We start from the raw sequence: 14157 nt of genomic DNA, 5'->3' as shown, positions 1-14157 counted from the left end.
GAACAAAATCAATTCAGGGATAGTTAAGTAATAGTTCAATAACATGAAAAAATCGCAACAAAATGGCCGCCCAGCAGCCATAATAGGTCATATCGCAAAATAAAGTGACGTGCACTTGTATGACACAGTACTTGCACACAGTTTGAACAAAATCGGCTCAGGGGTGACAGAGAAACGGCTGCTCATGGACGGATGGACAGGACCCAATCTATAAGTCCCCACCGGACTGTGTCTGCGGCGACTAAAAACTGTGACGTAGTACAGGTGTGGATGGGTTAAAGGACAATGGGTATGGATGGGTCAAAGGAGGTTGGAGAATACTCATTAACCCTTTGCAGCCCAGCTCATTTGCATAACAATGTACAGTGGAGACCAGAACTCCCCACTCAAAAATTAAAATATTCTGTAATCATTACCAGTGTATTGTTTATTCCAAATTTGTAAAAAAGTGGCTCAAAACTGACTACAGCAACCTGAAATTATTTTAAAGCTTATAAAATTTCCTTTCCAACGATATATTGCTTATGGGGAATTCAAGAAAATTTCTTGACACTTTTCCTCATCAAATGAAGCTGGCAGCTGATTTATTGCACAGTTTTACACTTTCCTTTTCAGGTAAGAAGTCCCAGATGAAATAAAAATAAACAAAACACATAATTTGAGTGTTTCTTCTTTTTTTACATGATGTTATTTTGAAAATCAATGTTTTTCTAATTTTGCAATTGTTGTAGCATCATAGAGATGAGAATTTGCCATACATATTATTATATATCATCAACCAGCTTGTGCAAATTTCATGGCACATTGAGGAAATGTTTGCATCATTTTTAAACGTATTATAAAGTAAAAGTAATATCGAACACAAAATTATCAAATTTACAACAAAATAAAAGTATTTATTTATAAAGTGTCTTTAATTCAAAAAAATGAGGGTACGATAGTTCTCTTTTTGGCGCCTGTACCGTGTACGTCCGCCTTTCTTTCCAATAAATTCTGGGGATCGAAGCTCAGACAGTATCCGCTAAGGGGACAAGTCAGCATCTAAACTTTGAAATACTACTTGACTGGCTTGGCTTGCATGTACTGCATCATATGGCCTTTGAATTTTATCATAGCCTAATCAATCGACAGCTGGCGAAATGACCGTAATTTGCGGGAAAAGAAAATTGAACGCCTGAGGTCAAGATGAGGTCGAACTTTGAACGTACGATCATGCACGGTTGAGGTCACCGGCGGGCACATCGAGTTCATTATCATTGACATGAAAATACTTCTGATATCGATTCTTTGGCATTACTTTTGCGATCCCCGGTAGTTGTAATCTGTCGTCTGTTGACCAGTAGTCATTTACATCTGGCATGGTGTGAATTTCGATCAAAATATTTTGCTATGAGCGCCCGCATTTCATCAACCTTCGTCTCATACCAGTACTGGTTTACGTCGGCGCCGGGCCATCGACACAGAGTCGCGTAGTGGTTGATTTCATCGACAACTTGTTGACGGAAACGCAGCGGAATTAACAGAAAAAATAATCTAACGGCTGAGCTCCGATGCCTAAACTATGATAAGAAACAGATTCTGCGACCAGAAAATTCAGAAGATCGAAATTTTGTACCACGAGGCGACCCTATGAGATCTCACACTATTTATCGGGCGCTTCATAGTTTGCATGCAGCATGTACTTGCCGTAGCGCTGCATCGATCTCACCTACGTCAATGTCACTCACTGTTTCTACGTTTTGAAAACGGAATCAACAGAAAAAATAATCTACCGGATGAGCTCCGACACCTAAACGATGCTGAGGGCCAGATTCAGCGACCAGAAAATTCGGAAGATCGAAATTTTATACCATGGGACGATATCGGGCGCTTCCGGTTACAGTTTGAAGTCCTAAAACTGGAGTTTTTGCCGTAGCGCTGCATCGATCTCGCCAACGTCTATGTCACTCACTGTGTCTACGTCTGAAAAGCCTTCAAATTCCTCCTGTTCGTCATTGTCAAGGAAAATTCTCATGATTTAGGTATTCGAGCGACCGACATCCGCGATTTTTCAGTGAGGGTTGACGCTACGGCAGGACGTAAACAAAAATTTAAAATTCAAACTTAGCGACGCGTCTGAGAAAACATCGATCGATTTTGTGCAAAAACTTTTAATGGCAACCTGTATATGTATGAGCGGGAAAATGTAGCCTAACATTTGCTTAGTACGTCATCAGAAAATGATGATACGTTCATCACGGAAAACCGTTACGTTTCCCGCATTTTCAAATCGACCCGGAAGTCTGGAATGTTCGGGCGCTTTCGGGCGCTTTGGCCGCACCCCCATAGGGCGTTTGAGGGCGCTCTGGACTGCAAAGGGTGAAGTAACTTACATCAAGACATGCAGCTTGTGGATGAAGTACTGTACCACCGCCGACTGTTCCAATTTCAAGAGATGGCATAGTGCATGAAATGTACAAATCTTCATGTTGTGGTCCCGATGTCTCCATCAGTGTTATACAGTTGGAACTAGCAATGTTTTGAGCTGGATCCTGAATGCATAAAAAAAATTTGTACAACAGTTAGAGGACCATCATAAACTACATAGAAACAGATATGAAAGCTGGTATTGTTAAAAAATGTTTGAGTCCATGTAAGAGACATCATCAAAAATCATTGGAAAATGACTGATGTGTACTCAGTCTTGCAGTTCCAGAGATGATTATGTTAATTACAAGTAATTTTTTTTTTAATTTATTGAGACAATGCTGGTCAACATCTGCAAGAAGGTCAATCCAGATCACTCCAGCTGGAATAATTTTTGTGAAAACAGGAATATCTCACAATAGATCAAGACTTGTGTGAAGCTGTGTCAGAAACTGACCTGTCCAGTCGCAATGTAAATAGCAGTAACAATATTGGCAGCATGAGCATTGAAACCTCCTATACTTCCTGCCATTGAGGAACCAATTAAATTCTTGCTGATGTTCAGATCAACCAATGCCTGGGCCGATGTCTTCAATACCTACAGAGAGTAGAAGTCATAGATTTGCTGACAGGCCCACAACAGGGACACACTGGAAATCTTTGTTGCAAATCTTAGATAGTTTCAACAGCATACACAGAATGTTAAAATCAAAAACTCTGATATCAATAGTGATTAGAGAAGGGTAAATTATGGTATGCGGAAGTACAATACATTTACAATATCATGCATGTATTGTGTTTCATATCCAACTTCTTCAGTTGATTTTCTACCTTAGTAAAGCCTAATGGCTGATGAAAGCCAAAATGTTGCAGCAAACTATTGTTCTGGTAACATTCTGGTTAAGAAAGCGAAAGGCAAACCTTTCACAGTTCTTTTTCTACTTACTTGTTTAATAACTGTGCTTGGTATAGTTGCTTCACACACCACAGATTTGCCACGACCCTCAATCCAATTGATGGCAGCAGGTTTTTTATCTGTGCAGTAGTTTCCACTCAAACTGAGAACTTCAAGTTCTGGGAAGTACTCTTGTACAACATGTAGAGACTTCTCAACTCCCTACCAACACAAAGAATAGTCAAGACTATTTTTATGAAGTATCAAAATGCAGTGTAACTCATGGTATGAATTGGGATATCTGTAGAAAGCTACTGAATTCAAGTCAACAATGACAATAAAGGAAAGCAAATCAGCACATTGTATGAAAACTACAAAGCTATCATCTATTCTTACATCATATTTTGCTGTATGTCATCTTCTTACAAATAGTTTGGTCACATACTTTTTACATGTGTAACATTTAAAGACAAAGTAATTCTGACTTTCGATGAGTTTTTCATTATTTTTATTTTATAAATCAATTGCAACTTCTTATTCTACTACCCAAAGAATGTTGAGACACCCACTATTTAGCTTGTCAACTTAGCGTCTATATGTGTAAAATGCATTGTAATTGTTTACATTTAATTCTAGACCGGACCAGAAGTCACTTTTAAATAATAACAATGCAGTTAACACACATAGTGGCTGAGTTGACAAGCTGAACACTGTGTATATCAACATTCTTTGGGGAGAAGAAGAAGGAATTATGGTTCACATTCAAAATAAATATGATGAAACAAGTCATCGTTGATGACACAGTCCCCACTTGTTAATGGGTACTTTGATTACAGGTCCTCAGAGAAGATAGAGTCGTCTTCATTAGGTCTGTGATAAAAATACTTTGATACAGATGGTCATGTCCGAGTTATATTGGCTCAGTACATGAGAAAATCGTAACAAAATCGCCGCCATGCAACGATATTTGATCTTACTGTTTAAAATATCAACAAGTAGATGTATGACATAAGTCAATGTCCAGGTACAAACTTTGAATAAAATCAGTTGAGACTTGCCAGAGTTATGGCTCTCGACATGAAAAAAACCATAGCAAAATTGCCACCATGTGGCCATATTGGACCATATCGAGAAACAAATCGACGTACATATGTATACTATAAGTCAATGTCTTTGTACCAACTTTGAATAAATTTGCTTGATACGTGTCTGAGTTATGGTTTAGGACACGGAAAATCGTAAAAAAATGGCCACACGGCGGCCATATTGGATCGTATCACCAAACAAATCAATGTGCATATGTATGACATAGGTCAATGTCCTTGTACCAACTTTGAATAAAATCAGTTGAGATATGCCTGAATTATGGCTCTGTACACGAAAAAATCGTAAACAAAATGGCCGCACAGCAGCCATATTGGATCATATCACAAAACAAATTGACGTGAATATGTATAACATTGGTCAATGTCCTTGTACCAACTTTGAATAAAATCGGTTGAAACATGTCTGAGTTATGGCGTTGTACATGAAAAATCGTAATAAAATGGCCGCCTGGCGGCCATATTGGATCGTATCACAAAACAAATCAACATGCATATATATGACATAGATCAATGTCCTTGTATTAAGTTTGAATAAAATCGGTTGAGATATGCCTGAGTTATGGCTCTGTACATGAAAAAATCGTAAGAAAATGGCCGCCTGGCGGCCATATTGAATCGTATCACATAACAAATTGACGTGCATATCTATGACATTGGTCAAAGTCCTTGTACCAACTTTGAATAAAATTGGTTGAAACATGTCTGAGTTATGGCTCTGTACATGAAAAAATCATAATAAAATGGCCGCCTGGCGGCCATATTGGATCGTATCAGAAAACAAATTGACGTGCATCTGTATGACATATGAAGTAATCCTTGTACTAAGTTTGAACGAAATCGCTCCAGGCATCTCTGAGATATCTGCGTGAACAGACGGACGCACGCACGGAAGGACGGACGCACGCATGGACGCACGGACATGACCAAACCTATAAGTCCCCCCGGACGGTGTCCGTGGGGACTAATTATCATCAAAAGTTAGCATTACTGGGGCTTTAATCACTTGTAATCACATAATTTATTTGGTATGCCAGAAATAAAACAAATCTATGTTCACTAGAAACAAACCAGCCAAAATTACATCAAACATGGTAAACTGTCTCGGTAACACTTTCAACACAAATGTTAATATATCTCAATTGTTTTTAGTTGGGTGGGTGGATTTAACCTGTTCACCCCTGTACCCTGTAAACAGGTCTAAAATCACCATTGATAACAAAGGGTTTGGTCTAAACCATAGTGTTGGAAGGGTTAATCAGCACAAAAGGGTAAAGTTTGGAGTAATTTAGATTGTGAGAAGAGTTCTTACCTTGGACACCATATTCATACCCATAGCATCTCCAGTAACAGACTGAAATCGGATAAACAATAATCTACCAGCTACAGCCATCTGTAATTTCTGTAATCTAGCAAATCTACTTGTTGAGCTGAAAGTCTCAGCTATAAGATCAAAGTTGTCCTTATCTTCCATCCACTTCTTGACATCACTGCACCAAGGAAAGAATGGAATAAGAATTAGGGAGATAACAACAAGAGAGTTGCCATTCAACAGTCTGTTAGTCAAAACAACAACTTGGTCTAATTTATCTTCTAAAATAAAATTAGGGCAACTATGCAAGATGGCAAAAACCATTTTCTGTTTTTATTCTTTCTGCTTGGAATGACGTTAGATTTCACTGCTTGGAATGATGTTAGAACTTAAAGGCTCACTGCTTGGAATGATGTTAGATTTCACTGCTTGGAATGATGTTAGATCTTAAAGGCTCACTGCTTGGAATGATGTTAGAACTTAAAGGCTCACTGCTTGGAATGATGTTAGAACTTAAAGGCTCACTGCTTGGAATGATGTTAGATTTCACTGCTTGGAATGATGTTAGATCTTAAAGGCTCACTGCTTGGAATGATGTTAGAACTTAAAGGCTCACTGCTTGGAATGATGTTGGAACTTCAAGGCTCACTGCTTGGAATGATGTTAGATCTTAAAGGCTCACTGCTTGGAATGATATTAGATCTTAAAGGCTCACTGCTTGGGATGAAGTTAGAACCTAAAGGCTCACTGATTTGAATGATGTTAGATCTTAACGGCTCACTGCTTGGAATGATGTTAGATTTCACTACTTGGAATGATGTTAGATTTCACTGCTTGGAATGATGTTAGATCTTAAAGGCTCACTGCGTGGAATGATGTTGGAACTTCAAGGCTCACAGCTTGGAATGATGTTAGATCTTAAAGGCTCACTGATTTGAACTTCAAGGCTCACTGCTTGGAATGATGTTAGATCTTAAAGGCTCACTGATTTGAATGATGTTGGAACTTCAAGGCTCACTGCTTGGAATAATGTTAGAACTTCAAGGCTCACTGCTCGGAATGATCTATGGATAACAATGACTCACCTTGCCATCTGAGCGCTTGGTAACCTGACAACTGGTGCCCTTGTCATTCCATCAGCCAATAAACTACTCCTAGCTCCTCCACTCATCTGGAAAAAAGAAACACAAAGTCTGCTTTTTAAGTATCTTGAAACATTCTCCTGAAGAATTTATTTACAGATAATCAATAGATATTGCTTTCAAACTCACTGTGTCATTAAGATGACACAACGAACCTTCTGTACTAAATGCAACAGTACAAGCACATACACCCAGCTTCTTATGCAATCAGTGCTACACACACTATCTCACCTAAAATGCTATACATTGCTACACACACTATCTCACCTGCAATGCTCTGCATTGCCACACACACTATCTCACCTGCAATGCTATACATTGCTACACACACTATCTCACCTGCAATGCTATACATTGCTACACACACTATCTCACCTGCAATGCTATACATTGCTACACACACTATCTCACCTGCAATGCTCTGCATTGCTACACACACTATCTCACCTGCAATGCTATATATTGCTACACACACTATCTCACCTGCAATGCTATATATTGCTACACACACTATCTCACCTGCAATGCTATACATTGCTACACACACTATCTCACCTGCAATGCTCTGCATTGCCACACACACTATCTCACCTGCAATGCTATACATTGCTACACACACTATCTCACCTGCAATGCTATACATTGCTACACACACTATCTCACCTGCAATGCTATACATTGCTACACACACTATCTCACCTGCAATGCTCTGCATTGCTACACACACTATCTCACCTGCAATGCTATATATTGCTACACACACTATCTCACCTGCAATGCTATATATTGCTACACACACTATCTCACCTGCAATGCTATACATTGCTACACACACTATCTCACCTGCAATGCTATACATTGCTACACACACTATCTCACCTGCAATGCTATACATTGCTACACACACTATCTCACCTGCAATTCTATAAATTGCTACACACACTATCTCACCTGCAATGCTATACATTGCTACACACACTATCTCACCTGCAATGCTCTGCATTGCTACACACACTATCTCACCTGCAATGCTCTGCATTACTACACACACCATCTCACCTGCAATGCTCTGCATTGCTACACACACTATCTCACCTGCAATGCTATACATTGCTACACACACTATCTCACCTGCAATGCTATACATTGCTACACACACTATCTCACCTGCAATGCTATACATTGCTACACACACTATCTCACCTGCAATGCTATACATTGCTACACACACTATCTCACCTGCAATGCTCTGCATTGCTACACACACTATCTCACCTGCAATGCTCTACATCCTCTGTTGGTACTGGCAACCAGGCAGCCTTCTGTGGTTGCCATGGGAACATGGTACTGTTTACCATCTAAAAGCAGAGGTCCCGCCACTCCAACAGGCAATGGCATATATCCTATAACATTTTCACAGCATGCTCCCAGAACCTGAAAGAAATACCGCTCAGTGTTCAAACTCTAGCAACACTCAACTTCATTGAGGTAAAAGTCAATTTAGCACGATTATAATCAACTTTTTAAATGCTTTTGATAATCACGAGTTCCAGCTTAATGTGTCAGGTACCTAACAAATACATAAGCTGGATAATCTTTGCAAACAGAGAAGGCCTAGTAGACATGTCACACTGTAACTCTCTGTTAAAGTGGATATAACTACATGTACCTCAATGCTTCCAACATTGTCATTACAAGCCGTGATTCACTCACTCCATACTCTCTGACCCCCCACCCCTCTTCCCCATGGTAAAATTTCAATCAAAGATGACATTAGAATGAAGCCAAAGAGCAAAACAGAAAATTATTTCCCCTACAGCAAAATGACTACCAGTGCTTAAGAGTTTTTTTATAAAGTGATTCATTCATGCCATGCCCTCTGACCCCATGACCTTCTAACTCTATGTGTAACTTTCAACTAATGATACATATGCTTGCAGATAAGAAATCCAGAGAGAAATGACTGCCTACCCGTGAATAATCATAATTGGTGTATGGTAGATTTTCTAGACAATCTTGTTTCTGTAGTTTCTTGGACAAAGTTTGCCTTCGGATGGAGACACCTCGTTCTGCATCGGCAAGGACATTTTCAAGTTTGTACGCAGGAATGTGTTTTGCTTCAACAAGCATGACAACTTCCTCATCCAGTAATTCTGACGGACCTCTCTGTGTGGCATACATGAAAGAAAGAAGCATGGTTAGAAATTTTAGGTTGATAAAAGAGCAACTCAAGGTTTTATTATTTTGTATGGTGCAATAAAATATCACTTGAAAACGGTATATTTTGATTATCAATACATCCATGGTCAAGAATGAAAAAGTGTTTGTATTTAGTTTAACACTGCATACCTGGGTCTCTGAAACATTGAACAAGAAACAATGCATTGTTGTTTGTGTAAAAATGCACAATAGCACAATATTCCAAGTGCACATCATGTATCTTACTTGTTAGACAGTTTGTCACATTTGTACGAAGTTGTAAGATGGTGCACAACATTTCTATATGAATACAGGACAGTTTGCCAAAATTCTGTAGGCTATAGCATGGTGTTTGCTTGCACACAGACCCTTGGAGGATTAACAGAAATCACAAAACACTTTGACTATTGTGTACTGGTGACATTCCCGGGGCAAGATTTTCTTAGAAAAAGAGTCATGACATGAAACTGAGTGGTCTTCCACTGAATCTTGCACAGTGTGGATAGTTATGTAAACAATATACCCATTGCTACCGTTCAGTAACTTTTCTTGCTAGCCTACCTCTGGATTATTCAAGATGGCAACACACTCATCCAGACATCTTGGTTCCCTGGTGACAAATACCTCCTCTTCTGCTGATTCACTTCCATTATCCTCTTTGACATCATCCACATCACTGGTGTCGGTATCGGTATCACCACCTCCAAGAGTAAACTTTGCAACTGGTCTATCTTCTCTCTCTTCATCTATGCTATTTTCTTTCATCATCTCTGGTCTGGCAAGAGGTCTGCAACTGTCTGCCTCTGTGATATTGAATGGTTTTTGTTCCAATATCTGCTGTTTGGATTTGGCATCCCCATTACAAACTGCCGTATCTGTATCATCACATAAAGGAAATGGCAAAAAGCATAATTGCAGAGCTGTATGATTCCAACCCAATGTGAAAAGTGTTTATGATCAATTACTACAACACAAAGTTTTTTAGAATTTCCGAAGAGGAGTGGGATCATCCAATCCTATTTGTGTAAAATCTGGGGCATAAACATTAAGATATTTACTGAAAGCCGTTCACGTAAAGACCAGGAAATTTGTACAATATCACCTCAGTTACCATGTCTGCAAACTGTAGGGTTACAGTGCTTGATGGTGAAACAGAACACAATATTTGCATAAACACATACTTTAAGGCCTGTGTTAGACTCAGCGTTTTAGATCTGATATCATTCTTCTCCCTTTTAACAACAAAATATTTTTAATGAAATTCATATTGCTCAATTAAATTTTAAATATATTTACTTTTTGTTTCTTTTGCTGGGAGCTCATCACAGCTTCTGTCTGTACAAGTCAATGTTGGAGAGGAGACCAAAGTAACAGCTTTCTTCATTCCGGGAATTGTCACATCAGACTTTTCCAGGAAAATGTACTTGATTGACAAAACAAGAGCCAAGACCATTGTGATAATCTGTTCAATGTTCATTGTGAATGCTCTGAAATTGAAAATACACAAATGAATTAATAAAAAAATAAATATATAAATAAATAAAAAAATTGGGGTATAATAAAAAGTAGTTTTGCTCTGACACAGTGACTATGGCAAGTATGGAGACTGCAAATAAGACTTACCTGGTGAGGTAAAACTGCCACAGTGGAATGTCAGGTTGAATTCTTTTGGCGTCATTCAAATCAAACAAAGCCTTGTCTTCTGAAAGTACTGAGTTTTCACCAGATGATGCTATCCATCTACTGTGAGCATGAACTAACACTAAACCAGCTGACTGCAAAAATAAGAGACATGACAGAAATATAACTTTTCTGAGAAAAGTTATAACCTCTTTGTAAATATAGTTGAAAGCAATAGCACATACATAAAGCAAGACTGCACAGACATTCAGTTCAATAGAATTTAGGGCTCTCATCAATATTTCTTCTTTTACCACTGAGAAAGCATTTGACACAACTGAACAGTTCAACTTACCATGATTATTTTAACTCTCTGTACAACAGGGTTTGGTTTTTTATCTTCTTCCTCTTCTAAAACTTTTGCAAACTGATTAAGTTGCCAAACCGGTCGGCCTTCTTTCATTTCTTCTGACAACTGAAATGAAGAAATAAAACAAAATTCTCGTTGATTTAAAGAACATATGATGTATAAAAGTACTGCTGCATTTCTAAAATAGAACCAATCAAAGAATGTTAGTCTTAAAATTTGAAGTATTTTACAAATAGGATACATCACAAGTACCAACAGTGGTCAAATATTAACTAGCCCTCTGTACTTTTAGCTGTCTGATGTTACCGCAAAAAGTACAGCCAACCGACAGGACTTTTAACTTTGGCATGAAAGGGTTCTTTGTCTAGATGGAATGTTGCTCTTTGATAATGCAGTCCTTTTTAAGGTAGTATGCGCCTCAAAAGTAAAAGACTTGGAACTTTCGCTTGAACGTTCCTCAATGAATCTTTCAACCATTCACTTTCAAAATCAAGAATAAAGGTTGGGGGTCACTGTGCAAATTTTTTACTGGAGAGACAAATTACCAAAGATTTACCAATATTTGAAATTCAAAATGGCTGCCATGCCTGTGTTCACTCTATGGGGAAACATCAAATTTTCAGTTTTCAAAAAGAACTACGGCCGTGAAAGTTTTTCTCACTCAAAGAGCTTCAAAATGGACTCCTAAAAGTGGTAGATCAGAAAAGAAATGAAAAAGTTTGAGAGTCCAAATACCTGTCCTTGAGGCGCATTCTACCTTAAGACTCAAGACTAGAAATCTGAAATCTTACCTCCAAAACTAAGGACAAACATGCTGGAAAGAAAGTCATGAACACAAAATAACTGGCAACCACAGAGAGGCAACCAAAACAGCACATCACTTCCAGCTGCCTGACTCCAGACAGGGTTCCAACACCAATAACCAATGCTTCAACCAATGTGTCCAGTGTAATAATCGGTCCAAGGATAGCCATGCCCCTAGCAATGTTCTCACGTACTTCAGTCTGGTTGCAAACGAGCAAAAGAGGATGGTATATGATTACACTTCTATCAATAAATAAGTTCTAGTTCTTTTAGTTGAAAGGGACAAAAATGAAATTCAACCACTTCCCTATGGATTGCAAATACACAGACACGCCACGATAAACAACATATTTGTCAGTATTAATTCCCTTTTTTGACAAACTCAGAATGTTTTTTAAACAGGAAGAGAAGTTACAAGTTACATCACGATATACAAAACTTCTTTCAGTCCTTCCCACAACGGAATTATTCTCCCTTCAAACTTTTACATCAATCTGATCTTCAGTTGCTGGGTCAAGATCAAATAATGTGTTTGGTAAATCAGACACTGCAGTGATAGTCAATAGGACTTTGCTTACCTGAGATGATGCGCTCAGGGCAAACTTTGCGAGCGCATTGGCCTTTGAAAGATCTATCAGGAGTAGAAAGAATGGTAACGCCTCACTGTTGAGCAAAACAAAAAAAACACACATCAAATAAAATATCAACAGGTTGGTTTACTAGTAGAATATTTTTTAGCTTCAATGGTGAGGCGAGTTCATTGTTGTATATTTGCTAAAGCTATGATGATGATGTAGCATGTGGTCAATTATAAGCCAGTACAACATCCCTCAAGTAAAGTTACATGTAGGCACTCTTTAACCAATGCAGTAACAATGTCATGGTAAAACCAATCGTGAAAAATTTTTCAAACCAGCGTGAATGATAAGTTTTTTCAATTTCAACAGCTCATGCTTTAACAATGACAGTGCTGCTTAATAAGTATCTTTACAGATGTACAGTATCTTATCTTGGCAGCTGTGAGTCATACAGTGGGTATGATACGATGACATTATAGAGCCACTATAGAGCCACGTGGCATCACACATGATACAAGTGTACTAGTTACGGCAGTTGACAGATAGCAGTGTCTAACCTTAAAATGTCAATGCTGAAAGTTACGTTCCTCATTCTTGGCTAATATTTCTGGTAGGCATCTGTTGAAAATTTCATGATCTACTTTGCAAATTTGTGGGCGTATAGTTTGTCAGTTTTAAATAAAAAGGTTTGTTGATGTCCATAAAAACCAAACACTTTCCATAAATAATTTGAATATCTCTTCCATACTACATATTCCACTTTTGTGTGAACTACTTGTTAATTGATTGCCAATTGAGTTTTGTACTTCATAATTTCAATAATTACCTGTCATTATCACACGCTAAACTGCCTCATAGAATATACAAGGATACAGATTATCAAAAAAGGCTAAAAACAATATACATCAGAATGTTTTAGAGGTTTTCAAACAGAATTCACAGATTATTGCTTTCTGCATCACACAATTTGGCAAAATGGGTCATGCTCCCAGTTGGAACAGAAAAACACCCAGGCACAGACTTGCCGACAGAAATATGTCTATTTTACATGTGATTTTTAAGAGGTTCAAATTCCACCTTCTCTAGATACACTGTCTGACTTTACAGGATATCAATCAGGGCATTAACCTAACGCCTGACACACTTATTCACTGTCTACATTGCATTGACTTGGGGATACCTTATGGTGAAAATTTGTGTCCCTAGAGGGTCCTCAGCCAAAATCTAAGCAAACAGAAATGAGGTGATAACGGCACCACCATGTAACCGCAAAGGTTATAAGGTCAAGTGCCTATGTGGCTAGGACTATCCTTTGTTATAAAAAACGTTATATAATTTTATATATCTGCAACCTATATTCTCCTAATAGTGTAGGCTGGAACATTAAAGCTTTCCTATCATACAGTTGGAGAAATAATTCTCTCTTTAAAACGTCTCAGCAGGTAAATTTTGGACTTTTCCATTAATTTTCAGGTATGATAAGGGTATCTGCTGTGTCAGGCATTGTGAATGAGAAGTCAATCTATAACACGGACAAGACTTACTGAAGACCTGTGACTTCTTTGTCCATGAAATTCACCACAGCAGTACTGAAGACAAAACTGGAAAACATAGTGAAAAGCCCGGCAATACCTGCAAAAGAAAACAGAGAATAAAAATTGAAAAAGGGAATCTGACCCTTTTCTCTCTTGTACATGAAATTTGAACAGGACTTTCTGCTCGAAATAT

The 14157-nt window shown here is 38.3% G+C and overlaps 1 protein-coding gene across 9 annotated transcripts in view; it reads right to left on the bottom strand.

The window, feature by feature from the left end:
• The window catches only part of LOC139121017 (3-hydroxy-3-methylglutaryl-coenzyme A reductase-like), a 99364-nt gene that overhangs the window by 65827 nt on the left and 19380 nt on the right, over positions 1-14157 (bottom strand). For all 9 annotated transcript variants that reach the window (XR_011549201.1, XR_011549204.1, XR_011549202.1 and 6 more), the window contains exons 4-17: positions 13974-14061; positions 12430-12514; positions 11839-12051; positions 11033-11152; positions 10681-10832; positions 10354-10544; positions 9619-9932; positions 8830-9024; positions 8134-8292; positions 6802-6887; positions 5717-5894; positions 3353-3523; positions 2864-3004; positions 2373-2531 (exon numbers count right to left, since the gene is read on the bottom strand). Coding sequence is in view for 5 of the 9 variants with exons in the window: in XM_070685590.1 (XP_070541691.1) it covers positions 2373-2531; positions 2864-3004; positions 3353-3523; positions 5717-5894; positions 6802-6887; positions 8134-8292; positions 8830-9024; positions 9619-9932; positions 10354-10544; positions 10681-10832; positions 11033-11152; positions 11839-12051; positions 12430-12514; positions 13974-14061 (2252 nt within the window). In the remaining 4 variants the exon portion in view is untranslated. The remainder of the gene's footprint in view (positions 1-2372; positions 2532-2863; positions 3005-3352; positions 3524-5716; positions 5895-6801; positions 6888-8133; positions 8293-8829; positions 9025-9618; positions 9933-10353; positions 10545-10680; positions 10833-11032; positions 11153-11838; positions 12052-12429; positions 12515-13973; positions 14062-14157) is intronic.

Source organism: Ptychodera flava, chromosome 21 (assembly GCF_041260155.1).
Source record: "Ptychodera flava strain L36383 chromosome 21, AS_Pfla_20210202, whole genome shotgun sequence".
NCBI lineage: Eukaryota > Metazoa > Hemichordata > Enteropneusta > Ptychoderidae > Ptychodera > Ptychodera flava.
Note: the sequence above shows the minus strand (reverse complement) of the source record. Positions and strands in the feature narration are given on the sequence as shown.